General features: G+C 37.9%; 1 protein-coding gene across 2 annotated transcripts; it reads left to right on the top strand.

Moving 5' to 3' along the window:
• Nucleotides 1-724: 724 nt before the first annotated feature.
• Nucleotides 725-27,512, top strand: Fam174a (family with sequence similarity 174 member A). 2 transcript variants are annotated; one of them, XM_052750298.1, is made up of 3 exons: nucleotides 729-1,358; nucleotides 16,219-16,353; nucleotides 26,917-27,512. In XM_052750298.1, the coding sequence occupies exons 1-3, from the start codon at nucleotides 925-927 to the stop codon at nucleotides 26,918-26,920; spliced, it is 573 nt and encodes a 190-aa protein (XP_052606258.1). In that variant the 5' UTR covers nucleotides 729-924; the 3' UTR covers nucleotides 26,921-27,512. The 2 variants fall into 2 exon arrangements, with proteins under 2 accessions (XP_052606259.1, XP_052606258.1); XM_052750299.1 differs by lacking the exon at nucleotides 26,917-27,512 and having other exon boundaries at nucleotides 725-1,358; nucleotides 16,219-16,357.
• The last annotated feature ends 262 nt before the right edge of the window (nucleotides 27,513-27,774 follow it).

Genomic DNA, 27,774 nt, shown 5'->3' with positions numbered 1-27,774 from the left:
CAAATTGAGTGGGTAAATCATAGGCCCATGTATTTCCTAAGTCAATATGCAAAGGAGAAGACAACTTTTTGTGTTCTACAAGTCCAGGAATAGTTTTGCACCTTGAGGCAAGGAGCTTGATTGGGTTAGAGTCCTATCCTACAGCAGAAACTAGGAAATGTGGGCATTGTTTTCTTGTCGATTGTATTTCAAAAAGATGACTGCACGTCATCAGATTCCCCAGAATCTGAGAAGAGGGCTTTACAAATATTTACATTTTAAAGGGACAACCCTGAATTAACAACTCTACATTTTCTAAAGCAAAAGCTTCCAAGAAGTCAGGACTCTTGAAGCTGGAAAAAGCTCTCCTTGAAGTTGGTAATCCTGCTGAGGGAACTGAGACCAAGTGCATACTGATGAGGTGCAGTTTTGAAGTTTGGCATCAGGGAATTTAATTTCCTATCTCTCATGTTTCCCGCGTGGAAAAAACTGAGGCTTATTTTACACAGTTCGTTTCCGTTCACCTGGCCCAACCTGGCCCAGTGCTTTCACGGATAGGTCCACTCCTGGAAAAAAAAAAAAAAAAAAAAAGAAGAAGAAAAAAGAAAGCAAAGTCGGCCCGCCAGGAAGAGGGTCCCACTGCTGCGCGTGCGCAGTCGGCTCGAGCCGCTGACGTCACTGAGCGCGGCCCGCCCCTACATATTAGCAACCGGAGGCGTCCGTAGCAGCAGTGGCTGCGGAGATGTACGAACTTCCGGTTGTCCCGGCAAGCTGTCGTCGCCGCCGCCGCCGCTGCCGAAGCCGCTGCAGTCTCCGCCACCCGCCGTGCAAGCTCTCGGCCGGGGGAGTCGGCTCTTGGCCGGTTCCGGCGCGCCCATGGTCGGCGCTGCGGACCGGGAGGCTGGCCCGGCGGCTGCGGCGTGCTGAGAGGGCGGCGTGGGGAGGATGCCGGCCCCGCGCGGCTGCTCCGGGCCTCGCCGCCTCCTGGCTCCGGCCTTCTTCCTGCTGTTGCTGCCCGCGCTGAGCCGGTCCGGGGCGGTGCTGTCAACAGCAGCCAGGGTGGCGCCCCGATCCGGGGTTCCCGAGCCCGGGCCGCGCACGCTGTCACCGCTGCCTCCCGGCCCCACCGCGGCCCAGACCCGGGGTCAAGCTCAGGCTGAAGCCGCCGGCCCTCGAAGCTCGGAGGGCCGCAATGGCAGCAGCCCCGGAGCGGAGTCAGAGGCCGATGGCCTTGGAGGGAAAGCCGGGGAAGGCTCCGTGGGTGGCAGCTTGGCGGTGAGCCCCAACCCTGACGACAAGCCCATGACCCAGCGGGCCCTGACCGTGTTGGTGGTGGTGAGCGGCGCGGTGCTGGTGTACTTCGTGGTCAGGACCGTCAGGTGAGGCAGAGCCTCGATGGGTCCCCCCCACGCCCCCTGCGGCCTAGAGCATGCTGACAGGTGACCTGCTCCAAGAAGCTGGGTGGATGTCTGTGATCTGGGCTTGACTCCTACCCTGACCCCCCAGCATCTGGGACTGGAATCTAAGACCACCTGGTTGGCTGTCTTAAGGGCCTGAGATACCTTACCTCCGCGACTCAAGCTGATGTCTTTCACTATATATATCAGTAACCCACATCCAGTATCTCGTTCCCCGAGGCTTGCCTGTGCCTTAAAAGATACCTTTGCCTTGAAATGGAAGTGATTCCCCCGTCCCCTGGAATTTTGATTACACTACTGTGCAAGTACTCCTAATGCTCTGCAGTTGGTGTAACTAACTCGCCAGCATTTTGCCTGTTAGAATGCACTCCTATTTGTGAGTCAGTGTATACACGTGTATAAAGTACAAGTATTTACTGGTAAGGTTTGAAATTCTACATTGAAGCTTATACTAAGGAAATACCTCTTGTCAAGCTTTGGTGTTGTATAAAGTAAAACGAATCAGAAAAGGTTACTAAATTGCTCCCTTGTTTTCCAGGTTGATATGTATCTGAGGCTGGATTTTCTTTGTATCCATTAACCTAATATTACAAAGAATTGGATGCAGAAGCACATTTGAAAATCCAGTGTTTTCTTGTCTGTTTTTATTTTGTATATATAGTTCAGGCCAAATGTTAGATTTTGAAGAAAATATTGGGCAATTCTTTTTACTATTTTTGGTTTTATGAACTTTCTAAAGCATTTAAAATCAAGTATTTAATTTTTCTCAGATTTAATCATAATCTACATATATAGCTCCTTGGAGCCCTTAGTAACTTTTAAGAATGAAAAGGAATTCAAAGCATTTGAAAACCCCTCATATACGCGATATTATTGAGCTAAAAGTTGTTGATTTTAAAAAGTTCAGAAAATCCACAGCCACTCTCTGTCACTGGGAAGTTAGACAATGTTGAGAAGGTATTAAAAGCTTGTGATTACCAAAGTGGGACTTCTTGATGTTAAGAAATCTTAAAGGAAAATTAAATTCTTTTTTTACTATATAATTATTTACTACTGTGTATAATCTCTGTAAGGTACATAGATGGGTAGAATGATAATTTTCTTGGTTTGTTTGCTTTTTCTTTTTGTTCTACTTCATTTAATTTATAGCCTTATATATAAATGTTTACTGCCTTTGCTCTTCTCTGTTCATTTATGTGAATCTTGAAAGAACTCAGCCTTCTCTGGTTGTGTTAGATGAATCAGTCACATGTTGTATGATTCAGAACTGTGACTGATAAAAACTGCATACTTCAGGCAGCATCTAACACATTGGTATAGTCCAAGTTCTAAATGTAGTTGGTTGTCTGGCATCCAAAGCTTGATTGACAATAAATCTGGGATCCCCAGAACTCACACTCTTCCAGATGATACTTCTCGTCCTCATTATGGTGGTTGCTCATTTGGACTCCCTTTCCAAAAATATGTGTGACAGTGAACCAGAGTTGCTTATTTGTGCCAAGGGAGAATACTCGCAGATCATTTCTTTAACTGATGATATGAGGTGAAACCAAATATTTTAATTGTAAAATTTTATTATATCAAACTTTATGAGACTTCAAAAATGTTTTGTCTCCATCTAACTCAGCATCACAAATATTTGGATAGAAATAATTTATACTGGCATTCTAGAAATTCTCTAGACAATGACATTCTTTCTGTAGAGGGACTTGAATACATTACAGGAGTGCTGTAGGGGCAAAGTAGACTTCATAAGATGAATACAGAATACAGCCTTTCTGTGAAAATGCATCTTGTGTGTCTTATTCTTTACTCTGTGCCCATTACTGAAGTTGGTAGCACTGTGCAACGTGTCTAGAGAGCACAGTGTTGCTTAGTGAATGAGCTTTAATTCATTTTTTATGTTGCTGAATAGGTAAGCGGTAGAATTTGAAACTTAAAGGATAATTGCTGCTTGCTGATAGAATGAAGAAATATGAAGATCTCAATTGCTACTTAGATTTCTTTCTTCTTTGTAGGACATTCCTCCTGGACTAAAATGTGTAAGGCCAGAAAATAATCTTAGAGAGTTATTACAGTCTTAAGCATTGTATGTTGATTATGTAAAAACAGTTCCTATTAAAAATTTATGATTAATTGTTCTTGCCTTAAAGCAGAGATTCTTTTTTCCCCCCCATGATATGTCTTTTTATATTCAGTGTGATAAATCTACTTTTCCTTCTTTGGGAAGTTATTCCACTTTTCCGGTCTCAGAACTCTATGAAATAGAGATAAAGAGCTCTTTGAAATGGTGGCGATCAGCACCAGATTTAGCTTTGATAGTCTTCATTCAGCCAGCCAGTATTTGTTCAGCTGTGCTACACTGGGCAATCACAGTATCATTTTGAGATAAATCAACAGTACTGCCTCCATGGTACTTCCAGCCTGGAAGAGCACAGGGACATTCATCAAACAGTTATACAGATAATTAAAAATTGCAACAAAGGAGCATTAAAGTCCCTGACTCACTCTCTCCCTCCTTGCTGGTGATCATTTTTCACTTTTTCATCTTGGCTTCTTTGATGACAGGGACTATGTGTATGTACAGTTATTGTACAGCAATGAAAAGTAGAATTACAATAATTATATCTGGGTCCTATTAATACTTAGTGTGCAGAAACTACACAGCATTAATCTACAGTATAAAGTGACTCATCCTTCAAAGAACGTTTGTGACTAAAACACTGCTTTTGAGATTTTTTTCTATGGTACATATAAACTAATCAATGTTAATACTAAGTGATGTGTGTCACACATAACGTCTCGTAATTTGAGTACATTTTCTTTTTTCTTTCTCTTTTTTTGGTTTTTCGAGGCAGAGTTTCTCTGTGTAGCTTTGCTCCTTTCCTGGAACTCACTTGGTAGCCCAGGCTGGCCTCGAACTCACAGAGATCCGCCTGCCTCTGCCTCCCGAGTGCTGGGATTAAAGGTTGTGTGCCACCACCGCCTGGCACATTTTCTAATTCTTGTAAAACAGTCTTCAAAGTGGGTGGTACTCTTCTGAGGGAAGTTGAAGCTCAAGAAGCGTAAGGCTTTGTCTAGAGCACATCCGTAGGACCTGCCCAAATCCAGGTCCTCCTGGACCTAACATAACCAGTGACTGTGCTGTCGGCTTTAACAAATGTACCATATTCGAGGTGCTAGTACCTATGAAGATGGCCAGTTCATTTACGGAAAAATGAAGTGGGTAGTGATTCTTTGTAAAAGATGACTTTTGGTGAATGTGACTTTTTAAGACTTTACAAATTGAAAAAGTAAGATGACTTTAGTATTTGCTGATACTCATTACTGTGGTAAACTGAAAAATAATGTAGCATGCTATGTCAACCTTGCGCCTCATCCTTCAAAGATTTTCTTGATTTGCTAGATATAGTCAGAGAATGGCTGTATTTTAAAGTAACTACTGCTGCTAGACATTGTGTTGTCTGCTTCTTTATTCTCCCTCTGCCCCTTCCCCTCCCTTCTCTCTCTCACTTTCTTTTTGAGATAGAGTCTCACTATCTACCCTCAGATGACCTAGTTCTTGCTCTGAAGAACAAGATAACCTTAAACTCGGAGATATACCTGCCTCTGTTGCCTGAGTGCTGGAATTAAAACTGTGCTACCATGTCCAGCTTCCTATCTGATTTCTTAAGAATATGAGTTACTGAATGAGTTTCACCACCAATTATAAAGTTATGTCATTGATAAAAATTCAACTTAGGCGGTTATAGAGACAGAAAGTCTGTAAAGCTATTTATATCCATTAGTCACTGCTATTAATTTAATAAGTATTGCTCAGCACCTGTCAGTACTAGACCTTGTGGTAAGAACGAGCAACATATAAGATGGGAAGTTTGTACATTTTTAAAGAATCTATTTAATTGTTTAGATATCCTTTGAAAGTCATTTGTGCTCTGGTTTGTCATCACTTAGTCAGACAAGAAATACATATTTAATATATTATATAGAGAGATATGAAAGTGCTTTGAAATAAATTTAAGAAGTGTGACTCCTCAAGCATTTGTATTTTTTTTTGAGAGATGAAACTTTCCCAAGTGTTTATGCATATTGTGAAATAACACAGCGTTAAATAAGCTATGTGGCTTACTCTCCTGATGCCAAATATGACCAGTGGTGGTGACAGTAGTGGTGCAACAGTGTAGCCTGTCAATCATCAGCATGGAAGTTTAATAAATAGTAGTTATCTCATTGAGCTTTTCAACGGAAGTATTCTCTCTCAGCCTTCTCTCCCTACAAAATATGCATAAAGAAAAAAGAAAAACTTCCTGAGTGCTGGCATTTACTAGAATTTTGAGATATGAAGAAGTCAAAGGAAAGAAAGAAAATAGAACAATTGAGGATCTGAGGAGCAGGCAGGGATCAGTGCAGGCTAAGACAAGAAGGATACAAAATCAGCACAGCACACAGGTCTCTGCATCTGTACTGCAGGAATACAGCTTCCCGTGTCTTTTCTTTGCTTCTGCCTTTGTCTTTCAGCTCAGGAATTAAATGCTTGAGGAAAAAGAAGTTCACTTGTTGCCAAGGATGGTAGCAATCCTAATGACCATTTTTCCAGATGATGACTTTTGTTGGGGAGATCATACCAATAAGGAAATACAGAGTGCTACAAGGAAGGCAAAGTTTGTAGTCATCAGAAACAGTTGATGCTCATCTTCATCTTTGCTTTAGGTTTGGAGGAGGACCATTATGTTATGTTTTAAGTTACTATTTTATGACCCAGCAAGTTAAAACTCCTGTCTTTGGGACTGACTCAAAAAAACATCTTATGATTTGACCAGTTAGCATAGGAGATACTGTAGCAGTACAGAGTCAAGCCCATCAGTCCATAAGGTCATTATTCAAATACACACCCGCTAATAGTCATAATTCTATAGGAAGGGTCAGTTCTGAACAGTTCCTGTACAGTAATGGGTTATTTTGTTTTAATTTTCCCGTGTTGATTTCTTTTCAATTGTCCTAGCCCAAATCCATTTCAGTGTAGCCTGTTAGGAAGTCAGGCTCCTTGCAATGTATTCCGACTTTCACATGTAAGTTACATGGTGTCCTCAAAGTCCATCTCAGTTTTGTGAATCAGGGAAACTGAGGGTTTCTACCTGAAATGATTAGTCACAGATCTACATAAAACGGGTAGTACGGATCCTGCCAGGTAAAGACCACTTGGAGGTGATGATGGTTATTGTTTTTCTTCTTAAGCATCATCTGTAAATCTACCTCTTTTCTCCTATTATTTAAACATAATCAATACTTTTGAGAGTTTCTTTTTTTCAAGACAATGTTTTATTCTCATGTAGCCCAGGTTGACCTCAAATTCCCTACATAGCTGAGGCTGTCCTTGACCACCTGATATTCCTGTCTCCATCTCCTGAGTACTGAACTTACAGTTGTGAAGTACAATGCTAAGCACTTTGAGCATTTCATTTTTTTTCCAGTTGTTTTATTATTGTGTTGTTGATGGTGTGTGTGTGTGTGTGTGTGTGTGTGTGTGTGTGTGTGTGTGTGTGTGATGTTGTCAGGCTTCTCCAGGAAGCCCTTTCATTCCCTAAGCCATCCCGCTCTCCCTGAGTGTTTTTAATGCAGTCTTCTCACGCTGTCCTTCCATATATGCCAAGACTGCTGCATTTAGTCAATACCTTTTGTGTATAGCTGAAATGTAAACATGTTCTAATTTTTTTAGATGTTAATGCCAGGACTATGCTTCCCGACGTTTTCCTGTCATTTTGACATGCAGGGAAGTTTATATCCATATGGTGTTCTTTGATATTATGCATCCTAGACCCTGCTCAGTGACTTCAAGAATGGAGAGTGGGAGGGACTTTGCCTTATGCATCAGCATGTATGTACTGCATTTGTGTGTATGGCATGTTATTTGGGAAGTTTTTGAAAGAGGTGTGTATTCAAGAATAAACTGTCCAATTATGTTTGAATGTAAATACTGGGAAAACAGCAAATAGAGAAGGAACATTTGAAGGTATGAGAAAGCACAGAATCTGAGAAGGAAGGAGTATCTAACACTCACCTGGTAGGAATAACATGGGCAGAGCAGCAAAGAGCTTTTGCATTGAAATATCCCCATTTGTCTATGTCCATACCCCCCTGCACATGAATGATCTCATCTGATACATCTTTTTCCCTGTCTTTTAGTCTCCTTTGCATAGCCTGGCTTCTAATTGCACCACTCTAAGATATCCTTACAGAGGACAGTTTGGAAATACTTTTGTCTCCCTTCATGTACTCCCTCTACCCCCTGTGAACAGTGGATACAACAGTTTTTACTTTGGCTTCTGCAGCATCGTGTCTCAGTTTTTCTTAGCTCTCTGTGTATAGTATCTTGCTTTGTCATGAGTTTCCTTCTTGATAAATTCTTTTTTTTTTTTTTACTTTTGGTTTGTTTGTTTACATTTGTCTGACACAGGGTTCCATGTGGTCCAGGCTGGCCTCTAATTCAAAATATAGCCAAGGCAGGCTTTGAACTCCTGTTCCTCCGCCTTTGGAGAGGCATGATTCAGGCAGCTGTGGACCACTCAACCTTTTTTCCTGTTTTGATCACCATTTATTTGCCTTGGAGAGCAAGCAGGTCTTTGATTCCCAAGGTCCCTTTCTTGATAATAGAATATGAATATTTGCAAGGGGAATGTTCTTATCTCTTTTAATCTATTTCAGTGACATGTATCTTTCCCTTAACCCTTTGCATTTTACTATCCCTGCTACCTCTGTGATCCATCCAAAATTTGTTTTTTAATGCCATTTCAACCCTGCTAATAGCGTTGTAAGTTATAAGCTTGCATAGTCAGCTGGCTTCTTACTGGACAGATGATACAGTCTTGCAAATTTCAATTTGAAAGCATGGTTTCTGTTTTTGAGACAGTGTCTTGCTATGTAATCCATTCTGCCTTTGATATCACAATTCTGCCTCAGCTTGCTGAGTTTGTGAGTTACCGGCGTGCACTACTATGCCCAACTTCAACCATCATATTTTTTTTTTCCTCCACTAAACTTAAGCTGCATGATTTTCACTAGGTGAATGCCTTCACATTTACAGTTCCCCGAGCTAGGAGCTTGATCCGCCTCTAGTCTTGTTTACCATCTACCTCCGGTCATCTAGTTTCAGTTTACAAGTGTCCCTTACATATAACAGCCTTGTATTTGTTAGGATTTAATAACTTTGTTCTTCTGGTAGAAGCCATCCTAATTATTTTCTCTACTCTAAATATGTCTTTTCGGTTTATCTTCCATCCTGAACGAATTGTACTCCTTCTAAACTGTAGCTGTGTTATGACATGTGCATGTGTGTTTACAGTTCCCGTGTGGTGTGGTTCTCTTGTCTAGTCTGTTAGTCACTGGTTATATGCATCTAGAATGAATGCAGCTAAAATGAAATTAGAGCAGCATTTCCTGCACTCAGAGATTACATCACTGGTAGCAATGAATCAGAACAGGAAAATGTCATTATTACATAAAATTCTGAGCAGCACACATCCATGGGATAAGATTTATTTTTAGAAAATTTCAGCTAGATGCTTGAACTGTGTTTCTGGATTGCTTGAATAAACTCAACAGTTTACCTTCGTATAATAATCTGGTTTTGCTACTTTAGCACATGTCTTCTGCAGTTGTCAGAGCTTGGGAGTTATTGATTAGAGACGACTATCTAGTCACAGCTGTTAGTCACAGTCTGTTAGTCACAGCTGCTTCTGTCCATGTTTTCTTGGCTAGAAGTAGGCATGATCCTAACTATTTAGGGCTGGAAAGTATGTGTGTCATGAATGTTATGCCCTGGGCACGAGACCCCCAAAGAGACCACTAGAGACACGAACTCACCGAAATGCAAAAGCAAGGTTTATTGAAGCTGTTCAAGCCATGGCAGGGACCTCATCAAGCCATCCGTAGAGGATGTTTGACAAACTTTATAGACTACCTCTGGCATTGGGGCATTCTGTGGTTAATCAATTGCTACCAGATGGCTCTTCAAACATCATGACTTTGTCCTGGGACCTATGTCAGCAGCTCTGAGAATTTTAATACTCAGGCCTGTTTCAAGCTGGGGTGAGGTTCTTGCTTGAAATGGGGGTGCTTTGGTTCTTCAGTGGAGAGTGGGGGTATGTTCAGATTTGGTGAACATAGTTATATCTACCAAAAGGCCATAATACTTCTGTACAACCACAGCCCTGTAGGAACCAATTTGAATTCTACTTTTGACGCTTCTTTTACGAGATTGACAGTTTTGGTGTGAGAATGGTGCTCATTTCCAGGTCATCTTAAATCCGCCTGTGAGTTGCAGTTGGTTGGTTTTTGTGGTACAAACCATGACTGTTACTGCTTTTCCACTCACAGGAGTGTATAGGTAGCATAAGTTTTCTTTGGGAGGATGCCATGAATAGAATTGTTTTTATATTTTATGTATTTTTGTATATGCAATATGTAATATTTTGTGTACTACTCTGATATTAGTTATTTCTATGGATTTATTTATTCATTTATTTTTAGTGTGAGGATCCCAGTATGTAAACTAGTTAGGAAAAAAATGCTGTACTGTTTGGCTGCTGTTCATTGAAATAGGAGTCTAAGGGCCCAGTTAGAGTTGTATTCTTTCCTTGATCTAAATACACTGATAGAGATAAGATAGCTCAGTGTATTGAAACTGCTGTGCGAAGCTGAACAGTATATGTCAAATAAGACTATCAAGAGTTAATGGGGTTTATTTTATTTATTTTATTGTTGGCTCAGCACTTTGACATTAAAATCTGCTGAGGAACTCTAATGAAGGTATTCAGAGTAAAGGGCATTTGAACAGAACTACCTGACAGGTCCTGAGGAGAGTTAGGAGGAAGTAGTCACAGATGGAGTGTGGATGGCAGTGTCTCACAGACAACCTAAATACTAGGTATTTATTTCTTAGGAGGGTTTGAATTCTCAGAAACCAAATACACAATCGACAGTTACTGGCATGGAAAGTCATCTTTCGGCTTTGCTTTCCTGTTGTGAGCCGGACCAAGTTTGGGGCAGTGACTTTATAAAATTGTCAAGCATTCTTAATTTTTCGTCTCTGTCTCTGTAGGATAGATAATTTAGCCATAATTATTGTGTTTCCACACAACAGACTTTTTAGAATGTTAGGAAGACCCCTTTTGGGGGGGTAGGGGAAGCAGTCTTTCCTAGAAAGCCCACAAGAGACATTCTTTCAATCTCATTTGTCTAAATTGCTTAATTTCCTCCCCACTCAAAATGCCTACCAAGGAAATTGTGTTTTTGTGATTAGTTTATGTCAGTTGTTATGATCATTTTCTATTCTTTAGGGCTGGGTTTATGTCATTGCTCTCAAAATACAATTGTGATTACACTGGCATAAAAGCAATCACTAAAGAGAGAGCAGATCCTCTACCATGATGAAATGGAAGAGTAGTAAGTAAGAGATGGGTAAGTAGATGCTAAGTCATTATTTTTCACCAAAGTTAAAAGGGGGAGGATGCATCACATAATTTATATTCACCAAAGTTATTCATTCTAGTATATTGTAAGAATATTGTTTGGGGAATCACAAGACCATTTGACTAATTAACTTTGTAACCTTGGTTAAGATAACTTAGGCAGGTTATGAAGACACTATACATTAATGCTTAAAATTTCTAGTTGTGTAGTCAAGCTGTTTGTGTGTGGATCTTATTTTAAAACATTATAAAGGATGAGGCTTATAAGCTACATAGCTCATGCCTGCCACATATGTCTGCACACTAAATAGCAATTACTTTTATTGGGGCAGTTAGTAAATAAAGGCCCCCAAATTTCCAGTGTCAAATGTCAATTTGTGTGTGTGTGTATATATATATATATAACATATAATTTATCAATTATGTATGGCATTGTAGTTACTCATCTGTGTTATTGCCTATGAAATGTTTATAAGAATGTAGGTTTGATAGTGCTAGATAAAGAGTTGGCTATGGAAGCCATGAAGAAAGAGGAAAGTGGTGGTTTGAATAAGAATGGCCTCCATAGGCTCATATATTTGAGAGTTTGGTTCCCAGTCGGTGGACTGTTAGGAAGGATTAAGAGGTTTGGCCTTGCTGGATGAAGTGTGTCACTAAGGTTGGGTTTTGAGGTTTCAAAAGCCCACACCTGGCCCTTTGTCTCTGCTCTATCTGTAGCCTGCTGATCAGGATGCAAGCTCTCAGCTACTGCTCTAGATTCATTCCTGTCTCCTTCCTGCCATGATGTAATGAGTTAACCCTCTGAAATTGTAAGCAAGCCCCAAATAAATGTTTTCTTTTATGATAGTTGCCTTGGTCATGGTGTCTCTTCACAACAATAGAACAGTAGCTAAGACAGTCCCCTATCCATTTCATACACACACACACACACACACACACACACACACACACACACACACACACTCCCTTTGTAAGGACCATATGTCAAAATAAAGCCACATTCTGCAGTTCTTGGAATTAGCACCTCAACTCTAACTCAAGTACAAAATTTGGAGGACATTGTTCAGTCTGCATATCACTATAATCCATTATTGTTACCTGTTTCTAGAAGAATTTCAACTGACAACTGGTGTGTTTGGTTATATAAATGTGAGGAGGTGAAATGAGAGATGTCCAGTTAGTCAAAGAGGTTTGATTATGTATGTAGCACATCCAACTTTGATTTCATGATGAAAATTGTAGAGAACTAATAGGGCTCACTAATGTTATTTGCTTATATTACTATTAGAGAAAATGCTTCGAATTAATTCTTATTCACAAGTTACTACATTAATTCTTGGTTACTTTTATGGTAAAGAAATTAATGACAAAGTTTTATTTATGCAAATATACAAGTATATAAATATATAGTTGTGTATTTATTTATTGAAATCCACTCTGTTTTATGTCTAAGCACATAGAGGATTCATATGTACATATGTATATGAATGTGACTGATTTATATATTCCTCAGTCGATTTAGGATGTATTATAAAACAAAGAAATTCTAATATTTCTATTATTTCACACTTAATACATTCTTTGCACATATTCCAGTAAAAGAAAATGAGAAACAAATTTATGAATCAAATCAGGTGTTCACAGTTTCGTAGAGTAGTAAAATGAATGGAGTTTTATTTTGTTGTGTTTATTTTATGTGGCATCAAACATTTTTACATAAAATTTTATCATGCTTATTTTAGTACTTCTATTTTGATTCCATAAATAACTGATGCATGTTATTGAAACAGAGATAGTTCTGACTGAGCTGAATATATTTGATGAAACATTAAGGAATCTGCATCTGTGTTAAGACAGTGACTTGAATCACTTATGCTGTGATTAAATGTAGGTTAATATAGATTACTGTTTCACTGTCTCCTGTCATTTCAGGATTCGATATTTTTCTACTTGTTTTAGGTAATAGTCATAATATTCAGTAGGAACCAACAAAATACTCTTTCATGTTGTAATATGTGTTTGTTATGCCTAATTGAAAAGGTGCATATTAATAACTGTATTTGATTATTAGTACAATTATATGTATGAGAGTAAAGACTATAAGGACTGGATTTTAAAGTCTCCTTTACGTTTTGATTGAAAAAAGAATAAACTGATAAAAGTAAAAAAATAGCTTTTTTACCTTAGTATTTTTGTTTATTAAAAATGTATATTTTATACTTAGCATTTTAGGTCATTGGGTCATCAAAATTATTTTAAATTTTGTTGTGTTTTTTTAAATTGTCCTTGAGAAGTACCACTACATACCGCAGTGTTTATATAGCAGTTGATATTGTTATGGGACGCAGCTCTCATAACCATTTAGCCATCACTTTGTGTATCACTAGAATGGGGAAAGACATTTTTAGAGAAATAGCATTTCAAGTTGTTCTATTAATATACGGCTTTTAAATTTTGTTTAATACTTTTATGAGTTAATACATATGCTAAATGGTGAATTATTTTAATCAAGATGCACCTCCCATTTATTAATGTTTAGCACTTAACTATTCTGTATCTATTTATGAAATAGGTTCTTGGTTTCAAGAGATTTTTGAGAGGTAGTATTTACATATATTATGAAATAAATCTACAATGTAAACTATAGTGAGAATATGCCTAGAGAATACATAAACTAAAACAAATGATAAAATCCCTACATCAATGCAGTCAGGTATTTATACTATAATTAGGAATGGGATATAATGTTAGACAGATGCATTTATCTGTTTTTGGAAGATTAAGAATTCATTCAATTTGTGTGATGACTTTAGTTCTAGATAAAGCCTTAACTGAGGTTAATCCAGGTTACTAGCATATTGCCCATTTGATGTATATGACCTGGGAAAATTTATTTTGTTGCCCAAGATGACTTCATATAACATCAAGTTCCTGGGAAGTCATGTGATTTAGAAAAGAATTCTACTAAAAGAATTGCCAGAGAGAAGAGGCCCTATTAGAACTGTAGTATCCACACTGGTCGCACTGTGCACTCATTTTCAAATCACAGGACAGCATGTGAAACATCACAGATATTTAAAGAGCATCTTAATTACCAATCATTAAGTGAAAAGGGACCAATAGTGAGCTACTTTCCTTAACTTTTTTCTTCTTCTTTCCAAAGTGATATTTTTAGTTTTTCTGTAAAGGGCTTTAATAAGTCTAAATTTAATCTTGGTAAACAAGCTAACTTCCATCTGCCAGCAAGTTCTTGTAAACAAGTCCTAGATAGAAGAATTTTCTAAACAATTATAAACAAAACAAAATACTAAGACAAATATTTGACAGAAATCATATTGACCCATAAAACCTAAATAACAGGAAACATTTAGGATTCTGTTCTATATGATATGTATGAGTGTATACAAATATGCATGTTTGTGTATATGTGTATGTGTTGGTTTATATATGCATTGGTAAATTTCTTAGTTTAAGCATATAGTTTCTTACTATAAAATGCTACTTTATGCTTCACACTGTCTTATTCTTACTAGTTAAAGCATTTATTGAGTTTTACAGTGGTTAAGTATGTGATGATAAATACTGTACAGAAACCAGTTTCTTAGTCCATTACCTTTAGGTAGATATAAAGATAGGTCTGTAAGAAATGACTTTTGGAAATTATATTTTTCTCCAGACATAATATCTTGAAATTTTGATTGCTGAGAATAGATATTTTATACTTGTAGTTGAATTTTAAAAGGTCTTATTAATAAAAACAAACCTGGAGCCAGGTATGTTTTTATTTTTATGGGTGAACACTGAAAGATCAGAGAAACAGAACTTCTCAGCTGATCTTATTTCCTCAAACTGGAAACCTTTGAGTCCTCATCTGAATGGATCTCAGCTCAACTCCTGCTAAAAGCTTAAAAAGCCTCTATTTCCTGGACCTCATGCCTTATATACTTTTCTGCTTCCTGCCATCACTTCCTGGGATTAAAGGCGTGTGTCACCATGCCTGGCTGTTTCCAGTGTGGCCTTGAACTCACAGAGATCCAGATGTATCTCTGCCTGCAGAAGGCTAGGATTAAAGATGTGTGTGCCATCATTTTCTGGCCTCTATGTCTATCTAGTGGCTGTTCTCTGACCCACACATAAGTTTATTAGGGTGCACAATATATTGGGGGACACAATATCACCACATATACTCAAAAGCTAATATAGTGTCTATTGGTTAATACAGTTCCATCGTGGATTTTAATATATGTATGTTTGCATAAATGTAAGGATACTTTGTCAGGGTTCCCAAAGTCACTTTTGAAGAGGGCCTTATCACTCTGCCATTGGTGCTAAAGTTAATATTCTAAATATCAGTTAACATTAGTATCTTAAGCTGAGTAAATTATAGTTTAAGTAAAACAAATTTCATTTGTGATCACTTCCTGAAATATTTTGTTTTGTTTCTAATCTCCAAAAAGTTCCTGTGAAGCACTGCTTACTGTATATAGTGTTGAAGCTATTGCATTGGAAGCAACTTGGGCATTGACTGCAAGTTCATAGTTTTGAATCACTGAGTCAGAAATCACCAGCTTAGTGATGTTTGGTCTCTATTTCTGAACATTTTGATTTAATTATAGCCTTAGTATGATCATTTTAAAAATCTCAGGTGATTCTGATGTTTAGGCCAGGTTATAAGCCACTGACTAAATTTGAGTGTGTGTCTAGGACTTCCGTTATCTAAGTTTTTGATGGTAATAGCAATGCTTAGTTGTTTCTGTCAATTAGGAGGCATTAAGGACATGAGATAAAGGCTGGAATTGAAGGCTCAAGGAAAATTTAATATCTGAAGTAAGGCTTAAAATTTTATCTTTTGGGGCTAGAAAGATGGCTCAGCAGTTAAGAGTACTGTTCCTCTTCCATAGGACCTTGAGTTCAGTTCCCAGCACCCATGTGGGGCATCTCAGAATCAACTGTAACTATGACTGCAAGGGTTATGATACCCTCATCCTTCTGGCTTAGTTGACCATCCACACAAGTTTCATTCACTCACACATACTCACACGCATACACATAAATAAAAAGTAATAAATGATCTCTCAACTTCAGCTCAGAGAGATTGAAAAGACTAGAGAGTATGCTAGACAGGAGAAATGTTGATGCCATACAAATATATAGGAATAGGTTTATTTAATGAATTGCCAGTAATCTTTGGTGCTAAATTGATTGTTTTAATATTCCTGAATTGTAATCATTTTTGTACTGACTATGTGCTTGGTAGGAAACATGAACTAATTTCTTTAATTTCCAATTGCATATGAAATAATCATTAGGCTATATTAAAATTGTTTTATTAATGTATTTGTTTGATTTAATAGGATGAGGAGGAGAAACCGTAAAACTAGGAGATACGGAGTTTTGGACACTAACATAGAAAACATGGAATTGACACCCTTAGAACAAGATGATGAGGATGATGACAACACATTGTTTGATGCCAATCATCCTAGAAGGTAAGTTGGTACAGGAGTTAAATAACGATGTAGATCTTTGCTCAGATAATCTTACAGTCTTTATTCTAGCAAATTTTATTGGTTTCTATTTAATGTCTTCTGTCACATGGCTTTGTTGAATTGGATATAACCAATAGTATGCATTCCCTAAAATTAGCCTTCTTTTTACAGATTTCTTTGCAGTGTTTTGGGCTTGAAATTTTTCATTTTTACAGTATTAGTTATTTTGGCATATGTTTGTGTTTGAGAAATATTTAGTAAGCTTGCTTTTAGTTTTATATCCTGAAATTATTTTGTTTATTGTTTGGTTTATTTGATTTGGAAATAGCATTCCCTGACAAAACTGTAAGACTGGAGATTTGTTGTGTCATGGTATAGCTCTGATGACTGTATTCAGATCTAGCTCTGATGACTGTATTCAGATCTAGTCTCATGACATGTCAAGATCTTTCCTAAGGGGTTTGGTATATGATTAATATCAGTGCATTTGCATTTGGAATGAGAAGAGGCAACAAGGGCTACAGCATGTAGGAGAAATATCCTAAGAGAAAGAAGGATTTCTGGTGAAGGAAAGCTAGAGTCTAGAGTCATATAAGTCAGGGAGCACAGAAATCTTTCTTACTTGATTGAATTTATTCTTTGACAGTGTCAGACCTGTGTATAGTGCATTCTGCCTAACCTCACCCTCTTTCCTGTAGTCCTCCCACCCTCCTTTCTACAAGTCCCTTTCCCACATTCATGCCTTTGTGTTTTGGTTCAGATGTACTGAGTTTAACCTTGACTTTATGTGGACATAGGTATACAACAACCCCCTGGAGCATGGTGGTCTCACAGTGAGGTCCATAACTGATAAGAATGACTGTCCCTTCACAACAATCATTTAGTTTCCAGTAGCTCAGCAGGGAGGGCCCAGTTCATGATTGGCAGTTGACAGGCCCATGTTATAAAGGCTTGGTGCAGATGCTGCAAGCTGCCCTTGGCAATGCTATGTCATGCCCTAAAGACAGCGTTTCACAGTTCTTTTTGAATCTTCCAGCTGTGGTGTTCTCTCTACTCTTCTGAAATGTTTTCTGAGCCTCCTGGGGGAGGTTTAAGTGTCCTACTTAGGGCTGAGCCTTCAAATACCACTTATTAATAGCCCCTTGAGCAACCATGACTCTGCATTCACTGCTATTCTTTGCAAAGAGATATATCATTGGTTAAGGATAAGAGTAATATTTGTCTATGGGTATACACATTTAGAATGCAGTTTGGTTCCATGTCAATTTACCTAAACAACAGCAGTGAATCCCCAATTAGACCCTGAGCTCCCTAGCCCCTAGCTTTGTGGGCTGTTTGTTTGTTTCTACTATTTTTAACACCAGGCATGGATTCCTCTCTGGAGAGGCCTAGAATTCAGTCTAAAAGCTGTTGGTTATCCTTAGAACAGTTGTGTTGCTGTTGCACTGGTGGGCATATCCTGCAGGTTACCATTGTAATTGTTAGGATTCTTGCAGGGTGACCTTTTGTATTGATATAAAACTGAATAGCCCAGGTTTTTATTACCTTTGTTTGAATCCCAAGATTTCTCTGTTCTTAGGATGGAGATATCCTACATGGCTGAATAGCATTGGTTCCAAAAGCTATTACATTTATCAAATAAAATTCTCAGAGGCAGATATGGGATGACTGTTTAAGAGCTGATGGTAGAGAGGCCCAGCAGCAGCCTTTAAGTACCCCCGCAGCTGCAGGAAAGCGATCAGGGAGAAAAAGTTGTGGCTCAGGTCTAGCCTGATTTCTTTTTATCATGCATCTGAATGTGTGCTGTCTTCAGCAATGGGTATCGTCATCTGGTTCTCATGGATAAACGAGGAATAACAAATGCCTGTATTATTTGGTGGGTAAGACTAATTTTTGAAGTGTGGGCCAACCAAACTTGTTAGCTTGCATTTAAAAGTCAGTATATATAATATATTAAAATCAAAAGAGAATAATATGAAGTAGCATTGAGAACAAAGGCTTACTGAGTAAATAGAAGATGATCTCATCTTGGGCTCCATGTGAGAGTGCTAAGTAAAACAATGGCATTAGAATCCCATTTACTTTTCAAAATTATTATTAATTATAATTTGCAGTGACAATTGTTGTATTTAATTATGCTGGGTACTTATGAGATGTCTGCTATATACATTCATAGAAAGGAAAGACATAAAATGAAATTAACAGTTCGTGATTACCTCCGAAGAACTCAGTTTGAACATCAGTTCATCTGTATTAAACAGGTTGTAGATTGAATGTGAAACATCCTCCATACAGTCATGTTTGAACGCTTGGTTTCAGCTGGTAGCATTGTCTTCTCAAGCCTGTAAAAGCATTAGCCAGTAGAGACTTGCTGAAGGAAATGGGACACTGTCAGTGGGGCATAACACTTCAATGCCCAGCCCCAGTTCCTGCCCACTTTCTGTTTCCTGACTGCGGATTCAGTGTGAACAGCCGCCTCACAGTCTTTCTGCTGCCATCCTTTCTCACCATGACGGAATGTGCCCTTCAGAGTGTAAGCCAAGTTAAACTCTACTTCCATGAAGGTAAATAGTACAGGAATTCTTTACTGACGAGGTGGCAACAGGTAGAAATAACTACCTAAAGTTCAGTTGTTGTGAAGGTGAAGCTTCAGGAACAGAAGAAGAAACTCATGAAACTAACATGCATAATTATATGCCGTCAAGTTTGTAACCTAGGAAAACATGGGTAAATACCGACGTAACTAATTGATGATATAACTAATTGGTGTACTCTTTGCTGGAGAAGGTCACTTCTATTCTCCCAGCTTTTCTCAGTTGCCTGTAGTTCTCTGTACAGGGTTGAGGCTTCCTGGGCTTTTCTCTGTCCACTTGTCGTGTTCACTTATGTCATCCATGTTCAGCTCACATTTGGGCATCAATGTTAGTGAGATTTTATGAGTGTAGCTTCTGATATCTCTAGGAGACACAGTCTCACAGCAAATTCCCTGATCCTCTGGCTCTGACAATCATTCTATTCCTGCGGTTTTCCTTGAGCCTTAGGTGGGGGAGTGTTTTGTAGATGTATATCTATTGGGACTCTGCTCCACAACCCATTGTGATGATCACTCTGTAGATTTTGGAGGCGGCCAGAGTAAGAAGAAATGTGAGTTAGACCCTGCAAATATACAAGTGACTTGTGCTATTTAAGGGTATCAGAGGCTACCAACTGGATTTAGGAATTACTATTTCTAGGCAGAGGAGAAAGAGATAGTAATAATAAAGGTGGTGTAATGTTCAGAGATAAAGTAGTTAAATTATCCTGAAATTTGAATTACTCAGTTTATATCACAGTAGGTATTACATGTAGCACAGCTACCCCATGGGGAACACACTCAATCTATAATGAAGCTGTGAAAGTTATTGTGGGTCATCAAATATGAAGCCTGTTTTATTGTGAGGAATTAGGATGATTATGCAGTATCCCAGTGGTCAGAGCCAATTGGATGGTGGTGGCACACATCCTTAATCCCATCATTTGGGAGACAGAGGCAGGCAGGTCTCCCAGTTTGAGGCCAGCCTGGTTGAGTTCCAGGAGAGCCAGGGCTACACAGAGAAACCTTGTTTCTAGAAAGCAAACAAATGAATCATTCTGTTATTAGAATAAGTGATTGTTATCTGTTATGTACCCAGGTATTCTATCAGCCTTTGGCTTTATAGGGAGAACAGAGATAGGCAAATTGCCCAGTTTCCTGTGAAAAATGGTCTATTAAACCTAAGGCTAGCAAGACAGAACAAAAGAAACTTAAAAATAGTAAACTTGAGATTCCACATTTTTATTAATTAAGGTTACCAAAATCAATGGTAATATACTTTTGGAGGCCAGGCATATGTTTATTTTTTAAATGAGAAACAAAGATGGATAGAGCCACATCATAACAAAAACAAATTGTGTCTGTGTTCTTCCTTTATTCTCTCTCTCTCTCTCTCTCTCTCTCTCTCTCTCTCTCTCTCTCTCTCTCTCTCCCTCCCTCCCCCTCTCCCTCTCCTTCTCCCTCTCCCTCTCCCTCTCCCTCTCCTTCTCCCTCCCCCCCCCTCCCTCTCTCTCTCTCTGTGTACCTGTGTGTTGATGTAGATTAAATCTGGAGTCTAGCATATCTATGGTCTGGAAGCACCTACTGTGCTGCATCCCCAGTTCAGTATTTGTGTTTCACACTAGATTTGTATCACTGCTGTTGCTTCCTTGTTGGCTGACAGAATTCATGAATGGGAGCATTGGGGAGTGAAGTTTTCTTCTTTGATAAGAATGTTAGTAATGTGTTCAATTTTTGTATTACACGTAGTTACATACATACATACATACATACATACATACATACATACACACACATGGGTTTATTTGTTTGTGTATATTACACATTTGAAAAGTACCAGGGTTATACAAAATTCTGTTTATTAAGTTCCTGCCTTAGATTGTATATAACATAATATTACAGGAACCCACAAGCAGTGTTTCCTCTCCTATTTTCTCTTTTGTTTGATGTGTTCCCTCTTTAGTCTTTCCACCTCTGTTCCTTCTTGTTCCCTTTGTACTGCTTCCCTTCTTTAGAGCAAACCTTATAGTAGCTCCATTCCTCTTTTTAAAGATACAAATTAATGAAGCAGAAGAGTTGAGGAATGTCGCATTCTCCTTCCTGTTGCAGTTGTTAAAAATAACGGTATTCAGTGGTGACGACTGCTGCTAATGTGCAGCAATGGATGGAGCAGGCTTTCAGCCGACTGGTGACTGGTGCCTGTGTTCTGTGCTGCACTGATTATAGTCGTCACATACTGTGCCATAAGGAGGAAATTAAAGTCAGCCATCAAAGAAGGGACATAAAACTGTTCAAGTTTGGAATTTGTCACAGTATAGAAAGGGTGATTCCTTTGCTAACTGGAATATTTCTGATCTTTTTCCCCCCTTAGACCTATTGAAAATTTGCTAGAAGTACTGTAAAATCCTACCCAAGACTTAAGCTATAGCTCAGTGGTGGCATGCTTGCCAAGGGGGTTGGGGGTAGGCCCAGAACAGGTTCCTGTTGTTAACATAGGTGGATCCACCCAGACCTCACAGTTATTTAAGAAGCTACCTTAATAACATAAATACTTAAGGGAGAAAACTAATCTATGTAAATCTGCCGAGTGTGATTTAAGGTCGGGATTTTCATGAACTTTTCAGCCAGTTCAGAATTCTATAAAAACATTCTAAGTATATGGATAAGACAGTCAAATGAGTATTATCTGAAACTAAGTCATATCTGTGTTACCATAACTTTGCAAACAAAGTCTGTGGTTTACATTTAATCCTTTTATAATTCTTCATCCAAATTTGTTTCTGTGTTTGCCTTTTTAATATAATGCTTTTATGCCCTTTAATTTTTTATTTTGTTTTGCAAGGTTTTAATATAATTATAGCATTTCTCTTTTCCCTGTCCCTGTCCTACCTCCAAATCCTCCCACACACCACACCTTACTCTCTTAAATTTGTGGCTTTTTAAATTTATTGTTATACATATTATTTATATGTATGCACACACACACATATACACGCACACATATACACTCCTAAATACCTAAGTACAACCTGCTCAGTCTGTATAATAGTACTTATCTATATGTTTTCAGGGCTGACCATTTGGTATTGGATAAGCAAATTGATGTGATCGTCCCTGGGTAATACTGTTTCTTCCTCTCTTAGCATTCCTTTGTAGCCTGTAGTTCTTTTGTATAGGGTTGAGGCCTTGTGGTCTTTCCTCTCTAGTTCAACATCCCTGTTGATGTTGTCCTTGTTCAGCTCATCTTAAGCAGTTGTGTTGGTGAGAATTTGTGGATGTAGCTTTTGACATTTCTAGGAGATACAATCTGACAACAAACTTCTTAATCCTCTGCCTCTTATAGCCTTTGCACCTCTGCTGCAGAAATTCAGAGTTGTAGATACCAGTCCATTGGATGAATCTACAGCACCATCTCTCTCTCTCTCTCTCTCTCTCTCTCTCTCTCTCTCTATATATATATATATATATATATATATATATATATATATATATATATTATATATATATATATATAATATATATATATGTGTGTGTGTGTGTGTGTGTGTGTGTGTGTGTGTGTGTGTGCTATGTGGACAGGCTGGTCTTGAACCTGTAGTGATCTTCTTGCCTGAGCCTCCCAAATGCTGTAGATGTGAGCAACCATGTCTCACTTTTATTCCTATATTGTGTAAAATTTAACAGTGAATCTGCCTTCTATTAGCAGAAATAATACTCAAATTTAGTGGATAGAAAATATCTCAGTAATCGATGCAGATTTCCCTAGAAGGGAATAACTCATTCTGACTTGGGAACAGTGAGGTCGTAGAACTGTAACAGGAATGACTGAAGTGTTAGCTGGTAGGTTTCAGGTGCACTATACTGGACTCTTTACTAGGAGGCTTATCAGTAAGGTCTTCTAAAGTGGTTTGTAGGACTCTCATTTGAAAGAGGAAAAAGGCTGAGAGAATTTAAATGGCCTTAGACTCTTCATCCTGCTACAATCTCATTCCATTTGTTTAATATTCATTTGATTTATACCTATAAATGTAACATTTCCATTATGTCCCTCCCTCATGCTAGGACCCTCCATTCCTATCAGTTTTTCAAATGTGCATCCATAAGGTAGGAATATGAGTCCTATGAATATGAGTCTTGTGAGTCGCTCTCTTTCCTGTTGCATGAAGAACATTAGTGTTCTGCAATAGCCATTCTAGTAATTAGTTTCGATCATATCTTACTTCTACTGTGTTAATACTTACAAAATTCTCCTTTATTGCCCAGATTCTTTTATTTTATTTTTTTATTAAGAAAAAATTTTCATTCATTTTATATATCAAAGATCCCCCTCTTCCCTCCTCCCGCCCCCAGCCTCTCCCTCCCAACCCACCTCCCTCCCCGCCCCCACAAGAAGGCAAGGCCTCTCATGGGGACACTCATCCAGTAGAGGGAGGTCCAAGCCCCTCCCCCTGCCTCAAAGCTGCACATGGTGTCCCATCACGGGTAGTGGGCCCCAAACAGATCAAGCTACACAACTGTATGGCCATGCAGAGGGTTTAGTCTAGTCCCATTTAGGCTCCACAGCCATTGATCGAACTTTCATGAAAAGCAGATGCAGAGATCCACAGCCAAACACCAGGCAGAGCTCCAGGAGTCCAGTCAACGAGAGAGAAGAGGGATTCTATGAACAAGTGCATCAGGATCATGAAGGGGAAATCTCGAGAGACGACCAAACCAAACTAGAGAGAACTCATCAAAGTCAGATTCTTTTTTTAAAAGCACCAGGAAACAAATCATATGTAGAGAAGGAGAGGAATTTTCTTGCTTACAGTTTTAAAAATTAGCTTTTGGTACTGTTTATAAAGAGTATTTCTGTTATGCTATCCCATTCTATTGTTTAGGGACTATAAACATAGGAAGAACACATCACATTTTTAAATGATGGGTGGAGTTTCCTCCTCCTTTGAACAGAAAAAACCAGGAGAATAGGCAGCCTATTATTTTTCTGAAAAAAATTGAGATTTTTATTTTATTATATGCCAATAATCCACTTTAATGTTGGAAGTTTAAAACACTTTATAGTACAAACAACAAATAGAAACAATATATTAGTAGTGTTAAGTTTAACTTCTATCAAAACTAAAATTAGTATAATGCTATGTACTAGAAGACAACTCAGATTATGGAGATGGCTTGTAAAAGCTAGTGCTGATGCCGTTTTAATGCCATGCTGGTAATTGGTGTCAAATGTGTCATTTGAAAGCCCTGAATTTGCTGCCTTCCTACTTTCGCTCTGCTACCTTAACTTAATATTGTATGTGTTCATTATAATTTGTACCTAAAGATACCTAGTCATAAAACGCTTTCTAGCTGTTTCTATCAGCCTGTCAAAAATCAGAAAACAGATTTTACTTCAGTTTTGACATGTGCAGTAATTAGCAGGATCTTATAGGGATGGCGATACAGATGGGTAGCTGAACAGTGCTGTGACATACCCTAAGCTGCTGAATGTGGTGGACCGATGTGTTTCTGGCCACGTGTCAATTCTAGCTAAGAGAGTGGCTTAGACCAGTCTCTTGAGGCTAGATTCTTCCTTGCCAATAACTGTCACATAATGGAGGCTAACTGCGTTATGAAACACTTGGCCCTGCTTTCTACTTCGTAGTCTTTGCCGGTTCACATTTTGAAGACTACTATTAAAAATCAACAGTAATCTTCGTTGCAAATTATCGTCTGATTCAATTAAAATTTGTTTATAACTTCAGCAACCAACTGGCCAAATAGGTGTTTTAGAAAAGAGGCATTCATTTCAGGTCAAGATTACCTGCATCAGAGTGACTTCCAAGCTGGGTGGGTACTTTCACAAGTACAACTGTCTTACAAAGTAGAGAATTGAGATTCTTCTTTTAATTAATTTATTAATTGATCACTGTCTTCCCAGCTTCAGAAAATTGCAGCCTCCTTTAGTGATATGAGACCTTATAATAATGATGATGATGATGATAAAAATTTTAAAAGACAGTATTTCTGACAGTTGTAAAAACCCAGAACCAAGCATGTTAGATCATGCCTTAATCCTAAAATTTGGGAGATTGAGGTTGGAGGACTTCTAGATCTTGTCTGAAAAAAAAAATAATAAGATTAAGTCCTTCAATATATTTTAGGTGATTAAACAACAAAAAAAATTTGCTTTAAAAAATTTTTAAAGCTATTCCACACACTGGCACACAGTGTGCCATACACGCATGACTGCTCTGAGTGCACTGGAAATTGACTGCTTTGTTTAGCAAAAGAGTCTACCCATCTTTTGTCCATTTTAAATTGTTGTAAGTTCTGTGGAGACTTAAACCATTACTTACTTAATCTGAAGCTCTATTGCTTTTAGGCTGATCACTAAAATGTCTAAACAAGGTGCCAATTTAACTCTGACAATGTAATGATACTTTATACCAGTGTTTTTCTTACCGTCTCCTAAATGTTTTTCCATTTTTCATCTCTGGACTAATTTGGCAGCTTGTGGTGGCAGTTGTGCTTGTTGATATGTGATAGATTTTTTATTGGCACAGAAATTATTGAACTTTGTTGTCTAGGATATTATTCCATCTCACAGTATGGCCCTCTTCCTAGGACAGGGTATGCTGGCAGTCCTGTCTAAAGTGGCTACAGTCTGTCCTAATTGCTCCCCAACTTCAGTGCCTGTCCCTGCCCAAACCAGCCTCTTAATAGAAACGACTCTCACCACTCAGCACTCCCAGACTGCACTGTGCCCTCTTGACTCTGGTCTACCAGGCCACCCTTTATAACATCTGTACATCTATATTCTTTCTTCAGGAAGAGGAACTTGGGGTTTTTGGTTTGTTTTTTTTTTTTTATTCTCATATATTGCTAATGTCATCCTGGTTTTCCTGAGAAAGAGCAACTGAGTTAAGGATACCAGTTGAGAATGGCATGTTGATGAAGTGATATTTGAGTTGAGTTACTTTTTTAAAGTGCACAAGATAGCCAGAAATGTTCATGTGGGAGAGGAAGATACTGTGTGCTAAGGGGAGTTAAAGTTCCAGCTAAGGTATGGTGTTATATATTATAGAAATGTTCACTTGTTCTCAGGCTTTGCGGATTGGAGTAAGGAGAAATCTATCATAGCTGGAGCCAAATTAAGAAGTTCATGTAAAAATGAAAACAGTCAAGAGTGCTCCCAGACCATCCCATGCTTTTGAAGAAATTAGTAAAACTATTGCATTTACGTTCTAGATGACTCTAGTGTTTGTGAATTACTCACTACTAGAGTTAAGAAAGAACTGAGGTGCAGTATTTTGAGCTGCTTTATATGGTCCAGCGAGAAATGAGTAAGAATGAAGATTCATACTGCTATAAGTATTTAAAAAAAAATGAGCAGACATCCCAATGAATGTGTTTATTGAAGAATGTGTCTCATTTGTTTGATCACTTGTCTGAAACAGGGTCTGAGTATGTAGCCCAGGCTAGCCATGAATTTATGGCAAACATCCACACCCAGCAAAACTTTGTCTTTCATGTGATTTTGTTGTTGTTGTTGTTGTTGTTGTTGCCATACTACAAATTTCTAAAATATTGTCTTTTTCATTGAGTGTAATTTCAGACTTATGGCCTTTGATTGCATTTTGAAAGCTGAGAAGCAGGAATAAAGAACTGTATTTATAGAAACTATAAAACAAATGAAAAGATTATATTGCCTGAAGTCAGTTGAAATCATTTGTTAATGTTCTATGAGGAAATGTTATTGTGAATATAGACACAGGCTTTTATGACTAATAATATTATATATAAAATTATTTTGAATAGTTTAAATTACAGTTCAAAGGATAATATCCAAAACAATTAATAATGGCAGTGTCACCCAGTCATAGTGGCTTATAGTAAAGCTTCTTTTTTTTTTTTAGTTTTATTTTATTCCCTCAAAACTTCTGAATATTTAGATGTGTTTACATTTTATACAGAAGTGTTATTTATATATTTACTTATTCATTTTACAGATGAGAATGTGCCTTTCATGAGAAGACTTCATATTTCTACTGAAGAACAGAATTTCTATGTCTAAGGAATAAGAAGCCACTCTATTGAGGGGAGGGGAATTTAAGTTGCATACATTATGACAACCTTTAATTTGTTGTTGCGCAATAAATACTGTATCATTTTGTTATATCTTTGTATATTTGGAACTGCTCTATTAATGGGCTCCATGCTCTTAGGGACAAACTTTATTGTATTGGATTTTCCATTGGAAAATTATTTTAAAATGGTATTTTCTGAAGAGCTTTGTCCCTTCCTTTTACCATATTATTGTACCTTGTTTTCTTTTAAGTACTAATCAATTGTTGTTAATTATTTTTGTCAGTGTCATAATTTAAAGAACTAGAAGCCACAACTAACTGGTATGAAAAATTAATTAAAATTCTTCTTTACTAAAAGTTTCCCATTTTTGTGGGGAAAAGCCAAATTTGTTATGTTTTTGAGTTTTTAAATAATAGTAATTGTCTGTGCTATTGTATGCAAAAGAATAAATGTAATTTAAAATTATTTAAGTGGTACAGACAGAATGTGTTTACAAAATAAACACCTTGTTATTATATATTAATGTGTGTTTTTATGTTATCTCTATGTACTGAGTCCAAAATGTATTTTTCCTTAGCTTAGTGTCTCACATCTGTAATTCTTGCATAAGACAGGAGATTTCTCTGAGATTGAGTCCAAGGATAAATGGGGCAAAGAAGGTTGAATATCTTCTGAGAGATGAGATATTTTGGAAATCTATGAATTTCAAAGGCATTTATAATTTAATGTGAGAGAGTTAATTACAGATCAGATTGTATGGTTGAGTCTTGTCAGAAGAG

Source organism: Peromyscus californicus, unplaced genomic scaffold (genome assembly GCF_007827085.1).
Source record: "Peromyscus californicus insignis strain IS unplaced genomic scaffold, ASM782708v3 Scaffold_21__1_contigs__length_65335640, whole genome shotgun sequence".
Lineage (NCBI taxonomy): Eukaryota > Metazoa > Chordata > Mammalia > Rodentia > Cricetidae > Peromyscus > Peromyscus californicus.
This window is presented reverse-complemented; position numbering and strand designations above follow the sequence as displayed.